Source organism: Alligator mississippiensis, chromosome 2 (genome assembly GCF_030867095.1).
Source record: "Alligator mississippiensis isolate rAllMis1 chromosome 2, rAllMis1, whole genome shotgun sequence".
NCBI lineage: Eukaryota > Metazoa > Chordata > Crocodylia > Alligatoridae > Alligator > Alligator mississippiensis.
In genome coordinates, this window is record NC_081825.1 from 238,283,167 (window position 1) to 238,309,324 (window position 26,158).

The 26,158-nt window shown below is 43.6% G+C and overlaps 2 protein-coding genes across 3 annotated transcripts in view; both read left to right on the top strand.

Moving 5' to 3' along the window:
* The window catches only part of LOC102571167 (cytosolic phospholipase A2 epsilon), an 81,291-nt gene extending 67,470 nt beyond the window's left edge, over positions 1-13,821 (top strand). For both annotated transcript variants that reach the window (XM_019496467.2, XM_059722958.1), the window contains 9 exons: positions 1,367-1,503; positions 2,515-2,737; positions 5,941-6,055; positions 6,945-7,082; positions 7,423-7,530; positions 8,276-8,467; positions 10,249-10,415; positions 12,000-12,186; positions 13,309-13,821. In XM_019496467.2, the coding sequence (XP_019352012.2) occupies positions 1,367-1,503; positions 2,515-2,737; positions 5,941-6,055; positions 6,945-7,082; positions 7,423-7,530; positions 8,276-8,467; positions 10,249-10,415; positions 12,000-12,186; positions 13,309-13,517 (1,476 nt within the window). In that variant the 3' untranslated portion in view covers positions 13,518-13,821. The remainder of the gene's footprint in view (positions 1-1,366; positions 1,504-2,514; positions 2,738-5,940; positions 6,056-6,944; positions 7,083-7,422; positions 7,531-8,275; positions 8,468-10,248; positions 10,416-11,999; positions 12,187-13,308) is intronic.
* Positions 13,822-18,464: 4,643 nt separating this feature from the next.
* The window catches only part of LOC102571930 (cytosolic phospholipase A2 epsilon-like), a 36,175-nt gene continuing 28,481 nt past the window's right edge, over positions 18,465-26,158 (top strand). The window contains exons 1-2 of the mRNA XM_019496466.2: positions 18,465-18,547; positions 19,417-19,506. Coding sequence (XP_019352011.1) covers positions 18,521-18,547; positions 19,417-19,506 — 117 coding nt within the window. The 5' untranslated portion in view covers positions 18,465-18,520. The remainder of the gene's footprint in view (positions 18,548-19,416; positions 19,507-26,158) is intronic.

The following is a 26,158-nucleotide window of genomic DNA, read 5'->3' on the forward strand; positions in this document are numbered from 1 at the left end:
TCATCACTTCATTGTTTGCTTTGGTGGGTGTGGTGTGGGAGCAGGTGAAGAGGTTTACTTGAGTGTGGCACTCCTGAGAGTGCTACGGAAGTGGGACGGATACACCCTTTGTCTTTCTAAAGGCAATGTCTAGATTGCCTCTATGCCCGTCTTGAAACTGCTGATGAAAAATAAGACCATCCCATGTGCTCCTACTCTGCATACTCCAAACCCAGATCTGAGAGGGTGAGGACACTATGAAATCACCCATGGACTCTGTTTTTGAAGTTGTTGTGTCTGGTGTGCTTGAAAGCAGAGAAAAGTGTTGTCTCTGGACAGCCCTCCAAACCTCAGTTGTGGGTTTGGAGTAGGAGTGAGTGGGAGATGTTTTTGTTTTGGTAATAACTTGGAGAGCACCACTGAGCTAGTGTAGACCTGCCTTTATGCATCTGACGATTTTGAAATGTGCATACTGTTTCCAGTTAAGACTTGGCTCCAACTGCTTCATTTCATAATCAGTTTAAATTATAGGTGTCAATGCACATTAATTAAATTAAATTAAGTAAGCATGTAATTAATTTTTGGATTTAAAACATTTGTAAAATGTTTATTAAATCCATCTAGGGGAGGTTAGGGTTAGGGTTAAGCTCTTCAACAAATATATTTAAAAATATATGCTCCTTGTTGTAGTCTTCTGAATTCCCAGAACAAGTATTCTCCTTTTTAAAGGTGGTGTTGGGGTGATATTTTTCCTGGACCATCACAACTACAATGTGAGGGGCAAGGATTTTTGTGTATGATACCTTTTATTGGCCCAACTGTATAGTTGGGAGAGACATGCATGAGCTTTCACTTACTGCTGTACTAGGGAAGGGGGTACCATTGTTCCAGTAAAAGATATCACTCACACAAATCTTTGTCTTTCCTTTTTAAAGCAAATTTTGATCCTGAGAAAAAAGTTTCTGAGGGGAGTGTAGCAACAGTCTAGGAACTGTTTGAATTTTCTCATAGCTTGATATGAAGATTTTAAAACTATAATGCAATGGTGAATAAGGCAGAAAGCAAATGAGAAGATGGTGTTGGTCAGGGAAATCTAACTTTTTTTTTTTTTTTCAGCAACCAAAGCACCTCGACTTAAAATCATTAATGCTCATGTGTTCTTAATAGATGGGGATGAGCCTCTAGTTAGATCCATGTCTCATTTCAAACTTTGGGGAATGATGCATTAGGATTTGCTGTTTCTTTTCTGGTCTAATGAAGAGAGGGGCTTTAGCTATGACATTTGGAACTGAATTGGATCCCATGGTCTATTTTAGGTCCATTTCTAACTCTGAATGTTAATGTGAATTTGGTTTGTAGTAATGTTTTTTCCTTGTTTGTCGAACAGGTCCCAGTAGTAGCAATCATGACAACAGGTGGTGGACTGAAATCGATGACAGGGCTATATGGCAGTCTACTAGCTCTCAAGAAATTACATCTCTTAGACTGTTTAACATACATAAGTGGTTTGTCTGGCACAACGTGGTAAGGACTTGATCAAGGCTTTTAACTGATCATTCTGTGAGATGCTAATACCAAAAGTTCTGGAGTCAGTCAGTGCAGGTAGGAGAGACCAATCCCACTAACTCCTTGAAGCAGTAATATCAAAAAGCAGTTCAGGGTAATAACTGTCTGCAGTTTGGCTGAAGCCAGTCTGACGAACCAGAGGAAGTCAATTGCATGTGTACAGCAGAAAGCTCAAGCAGCCAGGAACACAGGTGGTCCAAGGTGACATGCTGTGACCATTGAACATGCCCTGTGAATTCAGATTCCTTTTTTAGCAGCTTTCTCAGAAAGCGTCTTATGTACATTCCTGCAGGGACCCATTCTGGAAACTTTGCCCTGAAAACAAAAGTTTCTGATTTTAAAAGCCAGTATTTCACATGGCTGTCAAATCCATATGCAGACTTAGATTTTGTTTTGGAAGTATTGTCAGGGAAAATAGTATTAATTAAATACAGGGAAAAATGAACAATTCTAGTAAGAAAATATTGTTAAAGAAATGTAATTATGCTGCGTATTCCTCTCACAATTTTGTGAAGAACCAAAAGTTTGCGGAGATTTTAATCCATATTAACATGATTATGCAAATTGATTGATAATAGAGAGATATATTAGAAGACTGCCAAAAGCATAACTAGTATGCTGTTGAGATACTGTCATAATTCAAAACCAATTCATTCTTACTGTGAAAAATTAAACACAGAAAATAAACTTCAACTTTCTATGCTAGCTTATCCAACCTACACAAACCAAAGGCTTGCACTTAACAATTTGATCCTCCATAGTGATGTAGTTCCTTGGAAAAGGAAATGTGAATCACTTTTAAAATGTAATAGAAAATCTTAAATGATATTTGCCCCCAGAAACTTCTATAGAATAATTGAGTGGTACATGTTACAATACATATATTTTTAAAAGTGATGGGGGAGAAAGATTCTGTAGATTTTTTTTCCTCCATTTAATTTCTTTCCTTTCTTTCTTGTCTTTCCCCAGGACCATGGCAAACTTGTACAGAGATGCTTATTGGTCACAAAGAGATCTGGATGAACAAATTTGTGAGGCCCAGAAACATGCGACTAAAAGCAAGATGGGTTGTTTCTCTATGGATCGTATAAAGTATTATAACAAGCAGCTGTGCCAGCGAAAACAAGAAGGATACAGGACTTCATTTATAGATCTCTGGGGGCTCATCATTGAATATTTGCTAAATGATGGGGTATAGTAAATATACTATAGTATATAGTAAATATTCATTTATAAGCATGTGGAGCAAAGCTGAAAGTATAGATAGTGTGTCCAGTGATACTATGTAGTTATTCATATCAGGAAAATCTATGGAATACATTTTAATTGACTAGAGATCAGTGAAATTTATGTATATTTAATGTATTTATTAAGTTATTCATTTTGTTTGCATGTTCAAAGCTAAAGATGAAAGTCAGTATTTTCACCTTTATGAAACATCTAAATATTCACATTAGATGTGTAACTGTACCTCTTGCAGTATGTCCACAATCAGATTGTACAGAGGCAAATACCTTCTTCATCCACAAAATTTATTACAGATACAAAAATGTGAGTCTACATTTTGTAAATTTAAATTGTATATTCAAGAGTGGCAACTATTTTGAAAAGCTGTCCCTAAATCACAGGAACCAAAGAATTTTCCCACAGAGCTTGTGATCACCCTTTGGCCTTATTTTGCCTATCATAGCTACCAGTTAGGGCTTTTGAGTAACTGGTAGGTCATGAATGCAGTTTCTTTGAAAAGGCCTCAAAGAGCTGATTTATGATTTTTAATTGCCTATGAAGCAATCAAAAATGTCACCACATACCTTCTCCCCAAAATTAGGGAAGTGGATGTGGCTTATTCAACCTAATTTATGCTTTCCTTTGTGTTGCATTTCATAGCTTCCATAGAATATAAGGCAGGACAGGACCACTACACCATCTAAACTAACCTCCCTATATATTTCCTTCTGCTAAGCAACAGCCAGTTTTTCTATAGCAAATCCAAAAATATTAGTGACATAAAATATTTTAGTCTTCAATATATTTAAATGAGAAGAGACAGGAGAGACAGTCATGCCATGGCCCTTGCACTGACAGGGAATGTATTCAGCACTATCTAAATGGTGGCCTGAGGGCCGCATGAGGCCCAGAAGGGGTTAATTTGTGTCCCCCAGGCTTCCCCTTTGCTCCAGCAGCTTCCAGGGTCTCCAGGGTTCCCTTCCCTCCTTTGGCTTCCATTTCCTGCCCTGCCCCAGGGAGCAGTGTTGTGTGGCACAACACAGCCCACAGTGTTAGTGGAGCCTGCAACATGGGGCACTCACATGGCACGGTGCAACACCAGGAGCCTGCAACTGGGGAGCTGAGTTGGGAGCCAAGCTGCCTGGACTGCATGCATGATGCAGCAGATGGATGCCCACAACTTGTGCTGATGTGGTCTGTAGCCCCCAGTGACTTAAGTTGGACAGTCCTGTATTAGTTTGTGCTCTATACTACCGTAGGGAAATGACCCACCCTCCTTGTGTCCTGCCTCCTCTTTAAAGATGCCAAGTGATGGCAAAGTTACTACAAGATTCTTAACAAATAAAGCATGTTTTCTTTTGAATTAGAATTTGGCAATGACCCAGCCGAGGAAACAAATATCAAACGGCCCTGATTTTAGATGCTTGTAAATTTAAGAGTCTTGGGATAAAATTATTTACATTTTCTATAAGTGCAGAAGTTGACTTGAAATTAAAATGTCACATGGTGTTTTTACCCATTCTTGAAACAGTCAAATATAAAATAGGACATTTTTACCAGCTAAAGATAAAACCTGCCTTGGCCAAGATAACTCAGAGAACACTTCTGGGGAAAAAAAGCCCTATGGTAGATACTGCTATACTCTGTTGATATTTTTCTTTTATAAATTATTAGATTTTTTTTAGTTGAGAATAGTAAGCAGGAAAGTTTTTATTGTTTTTGATTTAATCACTGAAATCCATTACTCCAGCCATAGTATAATACTTGCATGTTTTTGTGTGTGCAGAATGAAAGCATAGTTTCATGGTTTCATAGTTGGTAGGGTTGGAAGGGACCTGAGCAGATCATCAAGTCCGACCCCCTGCCGTGGCAGGAAAGAATGCTAGGGTCAAACGACCCCAGCAAGGTGTCTATCTAGCCTCCTTTTGAAGATCCCCAGGGCAGGAGCAAGCACCACTTCCCTTGGAAGTTGGTTCCAGATCCTAGCTGCCCTGACTGTGAAGTTAGTGCCTTCTATTCTCGGTCAACTTATGGCCGTTATTCCTTGTTACTCCCGGTAGTGCTCGGGGGGAACAGGGACTCTCCCATTGCCTCCTGGTTCCCCTTGGCAAGTTTATAAATGGCCACCAGATCCCCTCTCAGTCTTCTCTTGTGAAGGCTGAACAGGTTCAGGTCCTGTAGCCTCTCCTTGTAGGGCCTACCCTGCTGCCCCCTGATCATGAGAGTGGCCCTCCTCTGGACCCTCTTCATACTGGCCACATCCCTCCTGAAGTGCAGCACCCAAAACTGGATGCAGTACTCCAACTGTGGCCTGACCAATGTCGCATAGAGGGGGAGGATCACCTTCTTGGACCTGCTCGTGATGCATCTGTAGATGCATGCAAGATGCGGGTAGCCTTCCTGACTGCATCCTCACATTGGCGGCCCATGTTCATCTTGGAATCAATAATGACTCCAAGATCCTTTTCTGCCTCTGTGCTGATGAGAAGGGAGTTCCCCAGCCTGTAGGTATGCTGCTGGTTCCTCCTTCCCAGGTGCAGTACCTTGCACTTGTCAGTATTGAATTGCAATTGGGATAGGTCTGTCTTTTCCCAGACCATACAAGATCTTTCTTATATGCCAGCCATATACCTTCCCCACTGAATTAATGTAATCGGTTACACACATTCTTTAAGAGCTTGAAGCTATCAAAGTAGTCCAAAGTTTACGGTATATTGGGATATCTTTGACAAGTAGGCTGATACTAGTCTTACAGAAAAGAGCATGCTTGGGATTAAAGCGTTTCACTACAATATTCAACGCTTGGATCCAGGGTCAGATGGTAATGGTCTTTGCATCATGGAAGAAGCTTTGCCACTGCCCTTTAGCATAGCCACTCACATTTCAGCATGAGTAAAACAAGACTTGCTTGCTTACTTCTTCAACTGAGAAGCTAATTTTCTGAAATGCCAAGAAAAAGACAGAAGTGTAGCTTTCCATTCCTCCCTTCTGTATCAACCCACAAAGCATAATTGGAGGCCCAGAAAGTGTGGTCTAGGTCTTTTCCATGTATAGTGAGTCACCTTGTGTGTATTGCTTTGGGGTACAGTCACTCTCAATATTGGTCCTGAAGCATTATGGTTTTGTGCCAATCTTCATACAGTTAACTGTTTTTTTCTTTAAAAACAGAAAGACTGCCATAAACTCTCAGACCAACAAGCAGCCCTGAGCAATGGTCAGAACCCACTACCCATTTATGTGGCAGTTAATATCAGGGACAAATACAGCACTGAAGATTTCAAAGGTAATGACATTTGAGAGTGGTATTTTTCTTTAAACCTATTTTGTCATGGGCCTACCTGTTCACTTATTTTGTTTGCTCTGTGATAGCACTCAGGGTCCATACAAATATTAAAGGAGGTTAGGGGAGGTTAGATTGCATTAAAATTGGCCACCTGATCTAAATTAGTTTGCCCACATGTAGACCTTACGTTTGGAGCTTTTGTTAGGTCAGTCTAAGTGCGAACTGTATAGCAGTTCCAGGAAGGTTCACTCAAAAAATGACCAACTCAATCTAATTTAACTGTACTTTGGAGGTGAAGTTAGATTGGATATGCCTAAACCAATCTAACTGAACTAGCTGATTTCCTGCCCATGGGCAGGGGGCTGGACCCAGTGATCTTACGAGGTCCCTTCCAGCCTGAATGTATATGAAATCTATGAAATATACTAAGCCAGTTTTTTAGGGCTTTGAGCACAGAGCTGTATGCTTTACATTTGTATATGCCTAATATATGTATCAAAAAATGCAAGGGGCCTGATGTTGATAATGCCACTGAAGTCAGTGGTTCACCCTAGTATAAAATCAGTGTAGGTGAAGCAGAGACAGTTTACTATGTGTGTAAAGAATTCCAAATTCATGTACCAAGTTAGTTGCCTAACTGCTCATGTCTGCTTGAGTGTAAAGCAAGTATATGTGAATATATGGGATCAACTACATGTTCCCAACTTTAAATATTTGGCCCAGAGGTGGTGCTTTGTAAATGGTAGGGGGTGGGGTTTAAACAAGACAAACTAGAAGGCTTACTCTATTTACAGTTCTTTGATGTATGTGATAGTTGCATCCCTCTCCAAATGCAATGTGGAGGTCTGAGATCTAAATGTCTTTTTTTTTTTCATGGTATGGTTTGCAGAATGGGTTGAGTATACCCCCTATGAGGTGGGAGTTCTAAAATATGGAGCATTTGTGCGCACAGAGGATTTTGGAAGTGAGTTCTTCATGGGACGGATGATTAGGAAGATCCCAGAATCCCGTATCTGCTACCTTCAAGGTGATGTGCTGTAAGAAAATATCAAGCTAGTGTATAAAACAAAACCTTAAACCAGATAGTCAATATTTACTGGTTTGTTATAATAATTACTAGTGTAGCGCAGTTTTCTAGGAGACGCATGTATATGGAAGTGCATACGGGCATACATGTTTATGTATTATATATACACAAATAGATAGTTTCCCCAAAAAACCCTATAAAAATAACTGTAAGGTTGAAAAATCAACCATCAAAAGTTAAGAAATGCCAAAATTGTGGTGGTCTCTGCATGCAGTTTTCTGTTAAAATGCTTCCAAGTGTTGATTAAAATAGCTTCCATTGAATCTCTTTCCCTTTGCAGGCTTGTGGAGTAGTATATTTTCTGTGAATCTGATGTATATCTTGGGTTTCACCAACACTTCAGAAGACTTCTGGCACAGATGGACCCGAGACAGAGTAGAGGATATTGGTGAGCTATTTATAAACTTCAACTCTGCTTTTCATTTGTTGTCAAATTGGTACTTACACCTGCCATATATTTTTAAACACTTTCTGCAGAAAGAACATTTATAACTTGTGGCATGTCTTTGTACCATTATGCAACAATACTTAGGCTAGTCTAAGAGCATCATTGGTGGAGATCTCCTTCTGAGATGGGAGCTTCCATGATGTATAGACTTAGAGGGAGAAGGATACAAATTAGGGGAAATATTACTTCTCTTGTTATAACTATAGACAAAATGAGCTAAGCTTCGGCAGATAGGCTAAAACTGCCATACATCTTGCAGAAAATTATGCTATATTTGCTACTGCATCTTGTAGACTCCTGCACAGAGGCAGAAGATGTAATTGTGGAAATTGACACAGAAAACAATGGTGGATTAGAGTGATGGAAGTATTGTATGTTCTTTGAAAGCTATTTTTTGTTGTTGGTTAAATACATCATCCTAAAATGTGCCTGAGTTGTCACTGAAATACAACAAGAGTGACCAGGTGTGGATCCAGAGAGGAGCAAGGAGGTGCAACCATACCCCCTTTGGCTGTGCAGCACATGCACAGTGTGTGCTCTGAGCTCCCAGCTGGCCAACACGGGCTTCTGTCAGGGTTTGGGTATGACCACACCATGGCATTCCCCTCCCCCCAGATCTTCCCCTCAGGATCATAAAGTATGAACACAAATCCATAGGTTTCATCACCTTTTCTCTTTTCTACAGAGGAAGAGCCAATCCTGCCTACAAAACCATATGAGCTGAGGACTCGCATGTTCACCCCTGCAGGCTGCCTTTCCAGTGCTATTCGAGGTGTCTTAACAGATCGCTTCTCAGTTGCGCAGCATCACAATTTCCTAAAGGGCTTCCATCTGCATAATGACTACTTAATGAATGACAATTTTTGTAGATGGAAAGGTAATATCACTGGTATACTGTTGCTGTATCCTTCCCATGTGATTTGAGGGGTGTGGGGAATTTAATGAGGGGCCGGACTGGGATTAGAAAAGAATAAATGCTACAGATATATCCTGCCACACTGCCAAAAAAAAAAAGAAAGAAAAAAGTAATAAAGTTTGCATTTGATTTTGAAGTCAAATATTTGACCAACCACTTGAATTGTACATAGCTGATAATATTTAGTGACATGATTTTGGTGGGACTTGGCTTGTATCTCCTTGGGTAGCAGTTACTGGGGTGGATCCAGGATTTTGTTAAGGGGAGTGTGGGAGCAGTGACTGATACTGCAGGGATGGCTGCACTGTCGCTCCCAGTCCCGTCCCCTCTGCACCAAGGTGGGCAGAATGTGCTGTGGGAGCAGCAGGCAGGGACTTTAAGTTGCCTAATCACGTTAGAACTTTTCCTCCCTCCTATCATGCTGGGTTGTGGGTGGCCAGGTCTGGGGGTCTCTAGGGGCTGACCAGGGTCAGGAGGAGTGAGCAGAATCTAGGTATCAGGAAGGCAGAAGTCAGAACATTAGTCCAAGAAGCTGAGTCAGGAAGCCAGAGGGCCAGGCAGAGTGCACAGTCGGAGGCTGAGCCAGGTTGGGTAGTCAAGAGATCAAGCAGAGAGCAGGTAGAGGCACAAGCCAAAAGGACCAGCAAGGCAGTTGGGTTGAGGTTGAGCCCTGTTATCCAGACACTTCCTCTTCTGCATCAGGGGTTTATACGCAAGGGAGTGAAAGGTCAGTTGACCCTGGCTGGCCACTCCAGTGGCAGGGAGTGGGTGGATGGCTAGGCCTGAATGGAGGTTTCTAGTCGCTTACATCCCTTCTGAGTGGCCAGGTGGAGAGGTGGCAGACTAGGGTGAATGGCAAATCCTGTCAGGCCTCAGTCCTTCAATACCTCCTCTCTTTTCCTCCATGCTCATTAGCATGCCCCTTCCCTTCCCCTCCCATTCTCCTTCTCCCACCTGCTAGTGCCACTATGCTCACATTCTCTGGCTGACCTGGAGGCAGAGGAGCTGATCCTGCCCTGCTGCAGAGAGAGCTGGGCTCAGCCAGAGATGCAGAGTTGGCAGGTGGATTTTCCCTCCCAGAGCCTACTCCCAGAATGGCAAAGAACACCTGGCACAGTGGCAACACCTAGAGGGTGCATGTGCATCCCATGAGAGAGCTGGTGCACCCCATGACATGCTGTACTCCCTGCTTAGGCGATGGGCAGGGAAGGCAGGCGGGAGCACCGGTGGCCCCCCTGTGAGCACTGGCCGGGGAGTGGAAGCACTGCAGCTGCTTCCTGGCCAGTGCAATCAGCTGCAGGGGGACCCTCCCCCCCCCCCCCCCCCCCCCCCCCCGACTAAGCTGGCACCAGTCACCTGTGACTCAGGGGCTAAGCAGGAAGGAGAAACTCACGGACTGCTCCTATCCCTGGGCTGAGCCCAGCTGGAACATCTCAAGAATGGCTTCCAAGGCAATTGGAGACAGCAGCAGCAGTAGCTGTGGGGCAGGAATGTTTAGTGGAAGTGCCACTGAACATGGAGGGGAAGGGATGCTTGGCAGCTGTAGAGAAGGAAGAGACTGAGGCCCCAGTGAAGCATCACTTGTGTTTAAATCTGCTTATGTATTAATATGCTTTGCTGTACTGGCTCCTGCCCTGCAGATGGGAGGAAAGGGTTAGGGTGCTAGTGAAAGAACAGGGTTGTTTCTCTAGTAGATTTGCTTTTATATTTTCCCTTTCTGATGAGAACTATTTGCCTTTTAGATACTGTGTTAGACTCATCTCCCAATCAGCTCTTTGAACAAGAAAATCACCTGGGCCTGATAGATGCTGGATTTTTCATCAATAACAGTAGTTCACCGCTTCTAAGACCAGAGAGGAATGTGGATATCATCATATATTTAAGTTACACTACAGGGTCTCATGTTTTGGTGAGGAAAATCAGACTATTTGAACTTTTTTCCCCATTTCTTGTTTTGTTTGTAAACATCTAGCCCTTTGAAATATTACTTATGATATTTTAATTATTTTAGCTTTAATTAAATTACTTGGAATTATTGCTTTTCCATTTCCAAATGCAAGAAGAAAATCATTCTAGGAGAGAAAATTTGGCTACTGATTTGAATGGCATGAATCCTTGTTTCAGAAGCATTGATACATGCATTGCATTTAATTAATACATCTTGTTTTCATCTGGCCATCACTGATCTCTGGGCTTTAGAAACTGTAGAAGGGGGAGATAAGGCTCTGTAATACTATTTGTGGCAGGGGATACAGAGAGGTGTGCTGCTAGGAGTAGGTCTTTCAATGCAGCAGTGAATCTACTTTCAGTTTCTTCCTGTGATTTTTAGGCTGTCTCTTGCTGATTTATAAATTTATTGAAAAATAATAAATTTATTATAAATATTATCAATGTAAATATAATCAAGATCCATCTTTTCTCAACTTGGGGTGTAAAAGGGATCTTTTGTGGTTCCCACTGAAATGTCTTCATCTTCAATTAGCATAAAGTGACTAATATTGTAGTAGATTTCAAGACCCTGTATAGGAAAGTTACATAAAGGGCCTTGTTACACAATCATTTTGGGCAGCTCCTGAAGCTCTTAACCCCTGGATTGTCTGCACATTAACATCTGAAACAGGTTTTAAGCACTCGTAGATTACTTAAAGTTATGCCATTCCAGAGCAGGATTATCTCTGATATACGTTACTGAACTCATATTACACTAAGAGTGTAGACAGAAGTGCACTTCCCCTCTGTAACTAAGAATGCTTTGTAGGATACCTTCTACAACCTGAGTAGAGAAAATATTGATCTTGTCACAATTAATATTACAGAGTCTTATCTAGCTTTAAAAGTTTGTGGTTTATAAATGTTCCTCTGTTTGTCTGGGCATGTCTACATGTGTGCATTTACTGCACAGTAATCAAAATTACTGCACAGTATGGCATGCGTCCCACATGCATGCCTATGCTGCACAGTAAATATGGTGACTAATGCCGACTTGAGTGTAAAATGGATACCTGCACCATGCAGGTATCAAATTTACACCCAATTAATTACTGCACAATGACGCACATGTAGATGCCTCACTGTGCAGTAACACTGTGTATGTGGACTGACTTGGGACTAACTTTATTTCTAAGTCAGTCCACACACGGTGTTAATGTACTTTAATGCCTGCACATGTAGATGCTGGCCTATTCCCACTTACTGCACAGTAACTTTTACTGCGCAGTAAATTTAAGCTGGTGTAAATGCACGTGAGGACACACCCTCTCTGTAACCACGTGGTTATTTTGTGTCAAATACTTTGGGTGGGACCAAACCCCAAATGTATTGTACATATTATTCTTTATAATTTATAGATCTCAAAATGTATGCAGTCTCTGGCATATGTCAGGATGGTCATACAAGTATTACGCTGTGATGTAATATTAGTTGATGAGCTTCAGGAGATTTAAAACTTAAGCTATTTGGTTTCTAACACTGTTTGCTGCTTTGCCCTATCTAGCCTCTAGAGAAGGCCTGTAAGTACTATATGAATCAGAAAATCCCATTCCCCAATGTTTGCCTGAGTGAAGAGGATAAGAAAAATCTGAAGGAGTGCTATGTGTTTCAAGATTTAGATACCCCTGGATGTCCTATTGTGCTATTTTTTCCACTAGTGAATGACACCTTCCAACATTACAAAGCACCTGGTAAGTTATGAAAAACAGCACAGCATTCAGCTCATTTGATAAATATCTTCTCATGTGGGGGTTAGCAACCTATGGCTCCAGGCCAGATCTGGCCTGGAGAAAGTCTGATTTGGTCTGTGTTTAACTAGAGGTGCACTAATTCCTCAGACATTTCATTCAGTCAGTGTTTTACTAATGGTGTGCTGATCACCTCCGCCACTCCTCCTAGTTGCTACTCTGCTCTCTGCCACTGGAGAATGGGGCCCTTGGTACCAGCCACGTTGCAAGTGGTAACCCACACTTGCTGACCCATGTGGTGCTCTCAAATATTTCTGTTGTGTGTTTCATCTGGGCATTTAATCATGTATTTGGGCTTTCAGAAGGGCAAGAAGACAGCTTTTAGTATAAATATCTACAGTGGCTGTCTTGCTATTTACCCTTCTGATGGTGTTCATCTTTTCATTGGCTTTGACATTGCTTTGCACATTGTAGTGTGTTCTGGAGCTGTCTCTTTTCTTTTTTTTTTTTAATTTCCATCTCCCAGATCCTCAAACACCTGTTCTTCTCCACATGTTGCTAGGGAGGCATTGCCCCTTTCCTGCTTGTGGCAACCCTGTGTCTGGGAACCCAGGGCACAGGGGCAGTGGTGATTTTCCAGTTGCCACTATGGGCAGCAGTCTTTTTTTTTTTTTTTTTTTGGCCCTACCATAATTATGCCACTGAATTGTGCTGCTTCAGCAGTGCAAAAAGATCTTAAACCTTCCTTTAAAGTACTACATGAACTTCCCTGGAGCCCAACCAGATCCTTACCTGGCCCTAGGCAATTTTCTGCTTTGAGAGGGCAGTCACATGTTACAAAATCACTTAAATTGCATCAGAATTGGGCACCTGAAATTATGGCTCAGTCTTGTCTGAGGCTGCTGTTACTAGGCTGCAGGAAATTATGAAACTGACAGGTCTCTTCCTCAATCTACATCATATCAGCCACCTAATAGTCACCTGACTAGGAAATAATGATCTACAGATCAAATTACTGGAGTACATCAGAAGCATTTGTTAAAATTTTCCCAGAACAATTAGATTAATATTCTCTCTCACTGGAGGGATCAATGCAGTGCCTTCTTTAATTTTTTTTTCTCCTAGGTGTGAAGCGCTGCTGCTCAGAGATGGAGGAGGGCAAGGTTGACCTTACCAGTCTGTTTTCACCCTATTCTATGTATGCAGTTAAATACACTGAGGAGAATTACCGTCGGCTGCTGAATCTTAGTGAATACAATGTGCTGAATAATGCACACCTGATTATCCAGGCCTTACATACTGTAGTACAAAGGAAAAGGCAATGTTGGAAATAATTGCCATTTCAAAAGCCTGTATCTTCTGGGATGAGATTTTTATAGCTTATAGATGGACCATGGCTTTTTGATGATTAGCCATCAGAAGAAACTTAACGGTTTGCCACAGAAGAAACTTAACTTGGGTGCCTGAATGGATTTTCTTTTATCCCCATAAAATGGCTGACCTATGTATTCAAAGTTTACTATCTATGAAGACCTTATACTTTGTTTCCTAATCAAATTAATTGCAGAAACCTTGTAGAATACTGTTTAAATTAAATTGTAAGTCATTTTAACCCAGTAAAGTATAATTTATAAATGATATTGTTTTAAATCTTTAAGAAGGTATAAATACCATAATACAACATGATTCTTCATCATTGGGCGTGTCTACATGCGAAATTTAATGTAACTGAATATACTCCGACTCAATTTGAGCTAGAGTAACCTCATTCTCACATCACCATGTACACATGTATTTAAGTGCAGTAATTTACTGCACTGCTGGATACCACTTGTGTCTCACAGGACTATCCAGCAGTGTAGTAAATTAGTCTACTGCACTTTAATTGCTGCACACGTGTAGACAGTGATGCTTTTCTGCGCAGCATATTAGCCTACTAAGCAGTAAAGTGTCTCATGTAGATGTGCCTAGTAGGAAGAATGGAAAGGATTGGGAAGAAGTGAGGTGTTTTTGCTCCTCCAACTTTATTTCCCCAAGTCAACAATGTGAAGACAGGGCTGGATGCTTAGGACAAAGCAGAAGCAGCTACTTCTAGTTTGTGAATCGTAATGCGCAACTACTTCTTTTGTCCTCCACTCTGTCCCCCCCCCCCCTCCAAATCAATGCCCATGGCATTTGCCCCTAGTTACGCCACTGATCCTAGTACAGTGTACACCCAAATCCAGCAAGGTGCTTTTTCTTCCTTCAAAATTTTCTTCCACTGCTGCTGTTCTCCCTAGTGACTTCCTCTTCCTTCTTGTGACTCCTGAAGTTGGCCTGGTCCTGCTGATCTGTCTGTTGGCACAATCTTCAGGACAGAGAGAAGAATCAACTGCAGCAGTGCTTCCTCCTGTCTGTGGGAATGGATGTGGAAAGGGCACATAAAGCTATCGCTTCTTTCCTACCAGCCTTGTCCTCAAATGGGAGGCACCAAAAATTAAAAAAGGACACAAGAAAGTGTTTAATTAGGAGTCCTGTACTTAGGCATAGAAGCAAGACAGAGAGCATACCCATGAGATGTTGAAACTGCTCTCAGATCTTGAAGGGCTGTATCAAAGTGGTTGGAAACACAATTAGGATAAATATCCCATTCAATCAACCATCAGGAATAAAAGAACAATAAATGGCCTCTTGGCTTGAATTAGACATATAAGAGTAAGGAGAAATCTTTTGGATGAAATATTCATATTAATGCCCAAATTGTATATTAATTTTGCTGCATTTTTTTGTTGTGTGTTTGTGCAAGTGAGGTGGAGGAAGAATCTGAAAGCCCAAACATTTCCTTTTTACATATTTGGACTGGAACATTTTGTTTTTTCAATTTGAATGACTTTTTTTTTTCAAATTATCTTTTAAAATGTATTTATAAAGAGAGGAAAGCCCATCTCAAACTCAAAATGAGATGTTTCATTTTAATCTGCGCAAAATGTGTTGCTGGATGTCAAGCAGACTTTAAAAAAAAGGAACATTCAGACAACCAAAAACAGTCATTGCTTCTAGAGCTTTGTACTAGAGTTAAACACTGCATTTAAGCAGGTGGCTGGTAGCCTGCAGCATGTACTACCAGTAGTGTAACTTGGTTGAAGTGAGTGGGATGCTGGCCTTAGGCACCGGCCTAGTGGGGATGCTGAAAGGTGCCCCCATTCCTGCAGGGTCTGCACACTAGCAACAGCAGCAATAACCAGGACAGGTAAACCAAGCCATAGCTGTATCAGCAGAGGACTTCACTGAGTCCCTGGAAAGGTAAGGCTCTCTCCCTTCTGGCACCCAGGATGCAAAACCTGCTAATTACACCTCTATGTAGTACAACCAAAAAGAGCCACAAGAATGTGTATATGTGAAATCTGTATCCTATAAAGATTGAAGTGACTTGGCATACGATTGCTTTTTGAAACATTTTAAGACTTTTTTTTTACCGGGAGTGATGTCCATCCACTATAATAGAATGCCAGTATTCACTGTAAAACAACAAATATAGTGTGTAGTGGTCATTGCATTCCACAAACAAGATATGCTGATAATAAATCTCCATTTTACTGATAAACTTTGTGTCCTAATGAAAGCTGAGCAAAGTCGAGTATTTTGTTTCAATATTATCTAAACAAAAAAAAAAATGTTTTAAAATGTATCTTGGTTTTTTCAAAAAGGCAACCCCCACTCCAAAGCTAGTGAATAGGTTTACAGTCAAATCACATTAACGATCTCTGTGCAGTTATCTCCACTTACCTATTTTTTGTGAAGTGCCTGCTAGGCAAATTGGTCCAGGGCATTTAATCCTTAATTACTCAATTTGGCAAAGTTTAAAATGGTCTCCTTAGCAAGCCAAATCTCAAGTATGATTTTCTTCAGTATTGTGTTGAGGATTTAGTGTCCCAGATCCACTGAAGTTCCCACTGTGACACACATTTGGCTATTGCACTTGGATCCACACACTGGCCCAATACACTCATGGTCTCCCTTTGATCAAGGTAGGTTCCAATCATTGCATCTGGCACAATTTCTGGAAAGAGATGTTATATCTAGCATCCCTTTTTTAGCAGTGAGACCTTATAGCCTAGCTACCTTCAGCAGCAGGAAAAGTGCTGATACCCCAAGTCTTCCTGTATTGTAAGCAAGTCATTCTCAGAGCTCTTATTTTGTGAGTGCTCTTGGTTTATAGTTTACTCCCTTAGGACACAGGCTAGTAAAAGAAATCAAAGACTGATATTGCAGAGGTATTCATAAAAGAATCACTGCAACCTAATAAAAAAGGTCAGCATCCCACTCACTTCAACCAAGTTATACTACTGGTGTCCTTGTGAAGGCCCAGCAGGGGAAACGATGCTGAGGGGAAACCAGCATGGGTTTGTCACAGGTAGGTCCTGCCTGACAAACCTTGTAGCCTTCTATGACCAGGTCACACACTGCCTGGATGCAGGAGCCGAGGCTGATGTCATCTTCCTGGAAATTAGGAAGGCCTTCAACACAGTCTCGCACCCTATCCTCATTGGGAAGCTAGCAGACTGTGGAGTGGACGCCTACACGGTCAGGTGGGTGGCCAACTGGCTTAGGGACCACACCCAGAGAGTGGTGGTGGATGGTTCCTTCTCGGCCTGGAGGGAGGTGGGCAGTGGGGTCCCGCAGGGTTTGATCCTTGGACTGGTATTATTTAATATCTTCATCAGCGATTTGGATAAGGATGTGGAGAGCATCCTCTCCAAGTTCTCTGATGATACCAAGTTATGGGGCAAAGTTAGTACACTGGAGGGCAGGGAGCAGATTCAGGCCGACCTGGGCAGGTTGGATCAATGGGCAGAGAGAACTAGGATGCAATTTAATATTAATAAAGATAAATGTAAGGTACTCCACCTGGGAAGGAGGAATCCCCAGCACACCTATAGGTTGGGGAGTGTCCTTCTCAGCAGCTCAGAGGCAGAGAGGGATCTTGGAGTCATAATTGACTCCAAGGTGAACATGAACTGGCAGTGTAACGAGGCTATCAACAAGGCCAATCGCACCTTGTCGTGCATTAGCAGGTGCATGACTAATAGATCAAAGGAGGTGATGCTCCCCCTCTATGCGGCATTGGTCAGGCCGCAGTTGGAGTACTGTGTCCAGTTCTGGGTGCCACACTTCAAGAGGGACGCGAAGAATCTGGAGAGGGTCCAGAGGAGGGCCACTCGCATGATTAGTGGCCTTTGGGAAAGACCCTACGGGGGGAGGTTGAGAGAGCTGAATCTCTTCAGCCTTCACAAGAGACGGCTGAGGGGAGATCTTGTGGCCACCTATAAATTTATTAGGGGAGGTCAATGGGGAATAGGTGACATGCTGTTTACTAGGGCACCCCAGGGAGTGACTAGGAATAACGGGTGTAAACTAGTTGAGAGTGCATTTAGGTTAGATATTAGGAAGAAATTTTTCACAGTAAGGGTGGCCAGGATCTGGAATGGGCTTCCAAGAGAGGTGGTGCTATCACCTAGCTTGGAGGTCTTCAAGAGGAAGCTAGATAGTCACCTGGCTGGGGTCATCTGACCTCGGTCCTCTTCCTGCCAGGGGCAGGGGGGGTCAGACACGATGATCCATTGTGGTCCCTTCCAACTCTACAATCTATGAATCTATGAAAAAATGTCTTGCTTTTCACAAAGCCATGTTACCATGCCATGCATATAATAGGAACATACCTTTCATGTAGGCGCAATGCCCTGGGTGTTGTGAAATGATATTGCCTGACTATGTTTTGTCTGTATAGTTTTGTCCTGGCCATGCTGATTGCCAAAGTTCTTTGGCATAGGGAGAGGTGATACTATAAGGAGCCTGGTGCTGATATTAAACAATTAAATTTAGCAATCCTTGGTAGACTAGTAGCTTTCTGTTCTTAACCAGTGTAATCAGATTGAGAGTCGAGCCAAAGACTACCCTTCACAGGTCTTTTGACCCATGCCAACTGTCATGCTGTCTCCACATTATCAATAATGTAGCAGACTACACATTGTTACAATTTATTATTATTTGTCATAAGCCCATTGCTGCGAAGGATGTATTTCAGCATCTCCTGTCCTCCAGTCACTGCATCTGCAATGAACTGTCTCCCAATTTAGTCACCCACAAAATTCATTTCCCCAGTGTGAGAAACTGGGAGGAGATTTTTTGTTTAAGAAACCAGAGAGAGGTGGGGCTCTGAGTCAGTTTATAAAACAGCTGTTCATCCACTTCTGCTGGTTTAAACACTATAAATATATTTTGGGAGTCACTGTGAGCTCTGAGATGTAGCATTCAAATTCCACTGGCAGTGTTTCATTTACATTTAACAGAAGCCATAATGGAGTCATGTGCCAGTTCACCTCAGGTAAGAAAGCCCTAAGACAACTTAAGGTTCTTGGAGTTGCCAACTTATTCAAAGTATGTATAGTGCCAAGGAGGTACTAATAGTCCTGCTTTAGGATTAATTTTTATTATATTAATTGCTACTCATGGCTCTTTTCAGGCTGGGGAAAAGGGGACTTAGCTTAAGGCACTTAAAGCCTAAATGAAAAATGATAATATGGTATGGGGAGGGAGGAACAATAGAAACAAAAGAAAGCAAGGGAAAGAAGCAAACCCCTTTGAAGAGGTAGGTTTATTTACAAAGATTTCAGATCATATGGGGTTTTGGCATGGTTCATGGTTTTTATTGACTCAAAACGTTTTAAAAATGTAATGTAATTAGCCCTCCAAGATGGAATAAGCATCAGAGAGTAAGATTCAAGTCACAGAGTAAATTTTAATTTCAGATTTGGAGTGGGGTTGTAGCTGTAAAAGTCTCAGAAATATGCAAGATGCCAGGTTGTTTTGGTAATATTGTTTACTGACCTGCCTATGTAGTTGAGAGAGATGTTAGACAAGTTTTTGGGCATATGTGCCTTCTTCATGTCTCTACATTCAGTTTATAGAAAGAGGTTTGCTGTTGCTGGAATAGTCACAGCCAAGAAGTCCCTTCTTCTTCTGCTGTGCCATAAAGGTGGCCCTTACGTGGTTTTTGTGCTTACATGCAGACCACTTCAACAAACAAAGATGTAAAACAATGGTACTTGGGGTACCAGATGAGCACTGTCACCTGCTGAGTCTTTGTGCAGAATTCTTCTTATGCACTTTGAGCCTTTGTTATTGATAATGAAGGGTAATACTGGGGGAGGGAATTCTTTTGGTCAGTGTTACCATTTACCTTTTCTGCTTCAGGACGTGATAGGCACTAAGACAAAAATATTGGAAAAGGGAGAAGTTACTCAGATGAAGATGTGCACAGAGCAGTGGATTTCTGATACTAAGGTATTATAAAAGAGAATTTCAAAATCAAACTGCACTAGGGATTTCTTTGCTGGGTGGAGGGAAGGAAAAGACAGACATTCATCCTCTAATTAGTGACCAACGAATCCAGGTTTCTAGATGAAACGCGCTAATGCTTATCATTGTAATCGTTTGATTTCTCCATCTTTTAATCCTGTTAAAGTTCCATTTCTGCATTTTATGTTTGTCATATTGGAAACAAACATTATTTTAGTATCTATGTTACTTTAAAAGGGATTGGTTTAAAGGGCCCTTCTGTTGTAAAATATACATTTTTGAAGCTAGGATATGTTTACTGCTGATATAAGTGGAAGCGACATCAGTGGAGTTGTGTCATTTATATCCAAAACAAATCTGGGTCCTCATCTCCCTGAGGTTTCAAGCTACAATGTTCAGGGTAAATATTAATTTTGGACTCTGTCAGAGGCAAAATAACCAAAGCCAAGGGCTTCCAGGCAAATTAATGCATATTATATGAAATTTTCCCTGTGATAAGTCAAAGTACATGTTTGCCTCAAAAAGAAAGCTCTTTATGCTGACAACCTTTCCAGCCATGGCCCTGTCTATGGTTATTTTTGATGAAGTGTCTTGAGACGGGAGTCTTAGTGTCACCCTAAGCCCTTCTACTTTATTTGGTCCCTGTGGGCCTGGCTTTGGGCATAGGCACAGCAGAGAAGTCACACTGGTCTAACCAGCTGGCAATCCTTTCTGATGAATACATCATGTTATTCTTTCCATGTTGATTGTCTCTTTTACCTAGTGTGCAAATTGAAACTTAAATTTATGCAAAAAGAGATCACATCTTCAAAATAAGCTCTCATGTACTCAACTAGAAGCTGATGGCTGAAGGTCAAGTCTGGTCAATTAATTTGATAAAGACATTGAATTAATTGAATTTCCACCCAATATTTGAGAAGACCTGATCCTGCACCACTGATATCAACGGGAGCTCTGCCATTGATTTCAATGGGTGCATGATTGAGCCCTTTGTGTATGAGGTAATAATATTTGTCAGGGTGCTTCCTATTCAGCCCACTGAAGAATACACAGCTGAATTTGACACAGCTGAATAGATTTGCAGCTATATAAAAGGCTGTTCTTGTGCATATTGGTAATAATGTTGGTCAACATTTTCCAGAATATGATCAATTGATTGTTTTCCCTTCAATCTCCATGGACAAATTAGCAGAATTAAGAGTCTCCGTTTCTTTAGCATCTGTTGCTGTCTCTGTCTCTTTATTATACTGTCTAGGAAACATCATACATTTTGGTAAGGTCATAGTAAATTCCAAATACACCAACCGTTTAGGGAACTGCTCCCTTTTGTTGATTACTTTTATGGAATATATTAATATGCTATGCTATGCTATGTCTTATTATTTAATGTACTCTAGCAAAGTAATCAACAAAAGGGGACAGTTCCTTAAATGTTTGGTATATTTGGTATATTTGGATCTTATAAATGTTAAAAATTGCAGTTCTGCAGTGTTTCTCATCCAATGATCATAAACTGTTTTATAAACAGTGAACCAGATACTTCAGCTTTTTTTTTAGTGATTAATTTAGTGAAATCTATTAGATTTGCCTATTAATCATTAAGTACCCAGAGCATCCTCTAAGCCAGGGGTGGGCAAAATACGGTCCACCAGGCCATTCTGTCTGGCCCGTGGGGCCCCTAAAAAATTTAGAAAATATATCATTATGTGATCCTGACTGCCTGTCAAAGATGACAGTAGACAGGGTCAGTAGGACCCAGAGGGAGCTGGCAGAACTCAGCAACAAAGCCAGCCTGGCCCTGCCCACCACCCCCCCCCGGTCACAACCCCCTCCCCCCCGCCATCCTGCAACCAGAAGTCTCTACCTGCTGCTCCAGCACCATGTGTCTGCATCTCCAGACTGCAGGAGTATGGGGCCCATACCAGTGCTCTGGGGCCAGGAGCAGGATGGTGGGTGGGTGGGTGTGTGTCCATGCAATGAGGGATGGGGAGAGAGAGAGAGACAGAGAGCAATGAGGGAGGGAGAGGCTGTGTGTGTGTGTGCATGTGCAGTGAGGAAGGGAGAGAAGGAAAGTGTGTGTGTTCATAGGGCAAGTCCCACATGCACACTCCACCATACACATGCTCCCACACCCCCCTCACATACCCCCGCCACCCTACCCCCACACACATCCTCCACAAGCCCCATACCCACCCACACCCCACATATCCACATGCTCCCTCACCCCACATTCCCACACCTAACAGCCTCACCACAAACCTATCTCCATGCCCCCCACAAATATACAAGAGTAAGACTTCATTTTAAGCTGTTGTGCAATCACCTTTATGTACACTACACAAATGCATTTAATTCAGGACAAAAATATTTTTTGAAATCAAATTAATGAATGTTGTAGAGATTTAATTTTTAGAATATAATTTGGTATTTTTCTGGTTTTGAGATGGTAAAACCCCTTGCTGAAAGGAGTATTTCTGGGGGCAAGGGGAGGGACTTCTGGTAGTAAAAGTTAGGGGTTAGGGGGTGGGACATCTGGTCAAAGATGGTGACCAGGGACAGGGCACCTGTGAAGGGATGGGGCTACCAGTGTGGCCCTTGACACCTTGCCAAAACTCAGTAAGCAGCCCTCCAGCTGAAATCATTGCCTGCCCCTGCTATAACTCTTCTTTTTCTCACCTACGAAATGCATTAAAACATCTAAATTTATGAATTGGCCCCAAATCTTATACTACACACATTTATATTTGAGTATATGTCTACACAGCCCAGGGCTCAGCAAAGCTAATTGGTAGGCCTGTGCGAGTAGGCAGGTATTCAATCCGGCTTTGGATCTGGCTGCTTCAGATGTCAGCAATCTGATCTGGAGCCTCTTTGATCTGGCTGAAGTAGCTCCAAAGCTTTGGAGCCATCTTGGAGATCTGGCCATAGGTTATAATGGGGGATCAATGAAATATCTATAACTTTGTTGTTTTATCTCCAATATGAGTGAAACTTGTAGGGGTGGCAGCCTCTGCTGAGAGCATGAAGCCTGCCAAGTTTCAAGAAGTTATGTTCAGGGGTTTAGGGGAAACTGCACTCCAAATTCTTGAAAGCAAAACTCCTGTCATTCTGTGCCCACCTAATATCGAACAGCTGTTCACGTGCTGCCTTGGCGCGGGCAGTCAGTAACAGCCGTACCAGTGTTTCTTGTAGACCCTGAGGTAGATATCTATCACCTAGGTGGCCTAGGTGGTTTCCTGCCACAACTTTGGATGTAATTTCAGTGGAGGGGTAAACCGCCAGGGGTTCCTCAGTGGTAGGTAGTCAGCTAGACGGCCATCCATAGGCTCCACCTCCCCTACACCCTAGCCTCACACCAACCTTCGGTGGGTCCCTAGATCTTGAGTCGGCTGTTCCTCCAACGCAGCTGTGCCCTTGACCCCAGCACTCTCTTGGATCTTGTGTCCTGAGCATTTTTCTCCTACAGCAGTCCAACTGACCTACTAGCTAGCCTAAGCTGGGCCTCTTCCTGCCCAGAGCTACCTCAAGCTGGAAGAAGCCAACAACAGAAAAAAAAGTAATGGAAGGAAGTTGCCCTGCCGGTGCCTCTATGCTGCGCTCTATTCCCCTTAACCGAGACTTTTTCCCCACTAGGGTACTTAGTTCACTTGCGTTATTTGTCTCGCCACCACAACCCCTCCAAAAGTGGGGGCTTGAGAAACTGCTCTCCCTCTATGTTGTCTGTGGCATTCTGCTTCCAGTGCCTCGTGGTCCTTCAGGCTCTGGTCTGCCGCTGCCTGGGCTGCGAGCTGCTACCACGTCTGTCGCTGCCCCTCTTCTGGGCTCTCCTTCTCGCTGTAGACTCCAGCCTCTGCCAGTGCAGAGACCCTCTGCCGGCTCTCCTTCCTCCCAGGCATACCAGGCATTGTTGGTGCAGAAAGCTTACACCAGCTCTCTTTCGTCCAGGGCACACCAGCCATCGTTGGTGCAGAGAGCCTATGCTGGCTCTCCTCTCTCCTAAGTTAGGCCAGTTGCTGCCAGAGCAGAGAGCTGCCACTGGCTCTCCTCCCTGCATGCCCCAGCCTCCACCGGTGATTCCTTTTATTCCTGCCAGCCGGTGATTGCCAGTGACGTCACCGGCTGGCCTAAGCTGTATAAATGCATGGCTTATAACTTGTGCGGGTTCCCCTCTTTGCTCTTGCAGCGCCACAGGCCCTGTTACAGATAAGTAGTTTTCTTGTGTTTTTTTTTCTCTCATGCATGGTCCCCACCCTCGGAGCCCCTAAGGTGTGATTCAGGGCTCTTTCATCTGATCGCCCCCGGGACACACGTCTATGTGTTACACCATGGGGTGGGGGGTGAAAACTGCAGGGGTGGTAGCCCCTGGTGAGGCCATGAAACATGCCAAGTTTCAAGAAGATAGGTGCAGGGATTTGGGGGAAACTGCACCTCAAGTTGCTGACAGGCAAAACTTGTGACACAGATGACTACACTGTCTCCGGTCTCTCAGGCCTGATCCTGAGAGGGAACAAATTACAATGCAAACCACTTTTCAGAGCTGGGCCTATGAACTGCACTTCATCAGCCTCCTATGTAATAAGTACAGAAACTCATGGACTCAATATACACAGTGGAATTCTGGCACACTGCGACCTGCCGGACATCTGACACCCCAGGCACCTCTGCACTTTTACCTGCATTGCTACATCCCCCTTCCCCCACTACGCCCCACCCCAGCCTGTCCTTCACCCCCTGATGCCTCCATTTCCATTTTCACTGACTGGCTTTCTTACTTGCGTCTTGATTGCTCCTTCTATCCAAAACCAACTGCAGGTACTTCCTCAGCCAGACAAAGGGGTTTTCAACCCAGCTGGCATCCCGGGCAGCTAAACTGAGCTCACTGGGAGCCTCACAACTACACTGCAACCAGCAAGCATCAGGCCTGTCAAAGACGTGACAGGTCTGGGCATTCCCCAGCCAGGACTTTGTGTGTGTGTGCATTAGCTGGAGGTTATGGCACCTCCTACCTGCCTTTCACCAGGGGATCATTGGTCCTAGCATTTACGGGGCTGCCATGCCAACAGCAGTCCCACCAGGCATCCCTACCCTGGCAGGGTGCAGTTTTAGTCATGCCCAGGACCTGGGGCCTCCTCCTTCCCCATAGCCCCAATCCCATACCTCCAAATACATCCTGCCAGGGGAATGAGCTCAGCAGGGACATGTTCTTCACCTGCTGGCTGGTGAGGTAGTTAGTGTCCCCTCCAGCTGAGAGCTGGGAATTACTGGCTTTTAAAAATCTCAGAAAAGGAAGTTGGTGCAGATGGAATGAGGAGGGTGGCACTCAGTCTGTCTGCAGGTGGAGCTTGAGGAACCCTAGCAGTAGGAGGTTCACCTTTAGGAACACCAGCTGCTCCACCAATGTAGGATCCAAGCAGGTGAGGTGGGGTGTCACAACATCCCCAGCAATGCTGAACACCCTTTCACTTGGAACATTGGTCCATGGACAGGACAGGTGTTGCCGGGCAACTGTGGCCAGATCCAGCCACATCTGGCTGCAGTTTGCCCAGGAGGCCAAGGGGTCACAGTCCAGTGGCTCCTCAGCAAGCTAGGTAGCCACCGAAGCCTCGACACTACCTGCCCAAGGCTGGGGTCTGGTGCATTTGGACCCCAGCATTGAAGCCATGCCCATGGACCACATTGGCAGTGGCTGGAATGGAGGAGACTGGCTGGTGCTGGTGCTGGTACTGGGAGTGCTGGCACAGGGAAGTGGATCCTCCTCTTCTACATCCCCTCGCTTCTGCACTTCAGCCTCCCTGACTTTGTTCACCAGCACCTGCATCCTGTGATCAAGGGTTTTGGGGCTGCCAGTGAACATGCTCCCCTTTACCCTCGGGGCGCACCTGTCTGCCATCATGTGGACCATATTGGACCGCAAGGGAGCCGTCTCCTGATGCCCTCCTTCAGCTGCCTCACCAGTGCCTGCATGTCTGATGACAGCAGCCTGCCCCACCCAGGAACATTGATCCCCTGGAACTTCTCCATTTGGTTCTCCAGTTCCCACATTAGGGGGATCACCTGGATGAGGAGGGCATCACCAGTGTTAAGGGTCTCCGTGGCCTCGAGGAAGGGCTTGAGGACCACCAAGATCTGGGAGATGGTACCCCACTCAGCTCTGTTCAGGGGGCTACTGATCCCAATCTCCCCAAGCAAGGCCATCTCATGGATGGCCTTCTGTAGTTCCACCAGCCTTTTGAGCATCAGGTATATGGAGTTCCACTGAGTCTCCACATCTCGCATGATTTTGTGCTGCACGATGCTCAGCTCTGCCTGTTTCTCCTGCAGCATCTTGCCCCCCTTGATGCTCTGGTGGAAGTAGCCCACCACCTGCATTTTGAAATCAGCTGGCTTGTAGCAGTAGTGGTGGTGGTGCTGTCACCGGCAGCCCTGTCCCCCTCCAAGACATCCCTCACTGTTAGGCGGAGCCTGTGTGCCACACAGCGGATGTCAACAAAGTTGGCATCATGGACAGCCTTCACCATATTGGCCCCATTGTCGGTGACCATGAACCTGCAGGTGAGCTTGGCCTGCCCAATGAGCCACCCCTGCACCATGCAGCTCATGGCCCCCGTGATCTCCCTTGTTGTATGGGACTCACCCA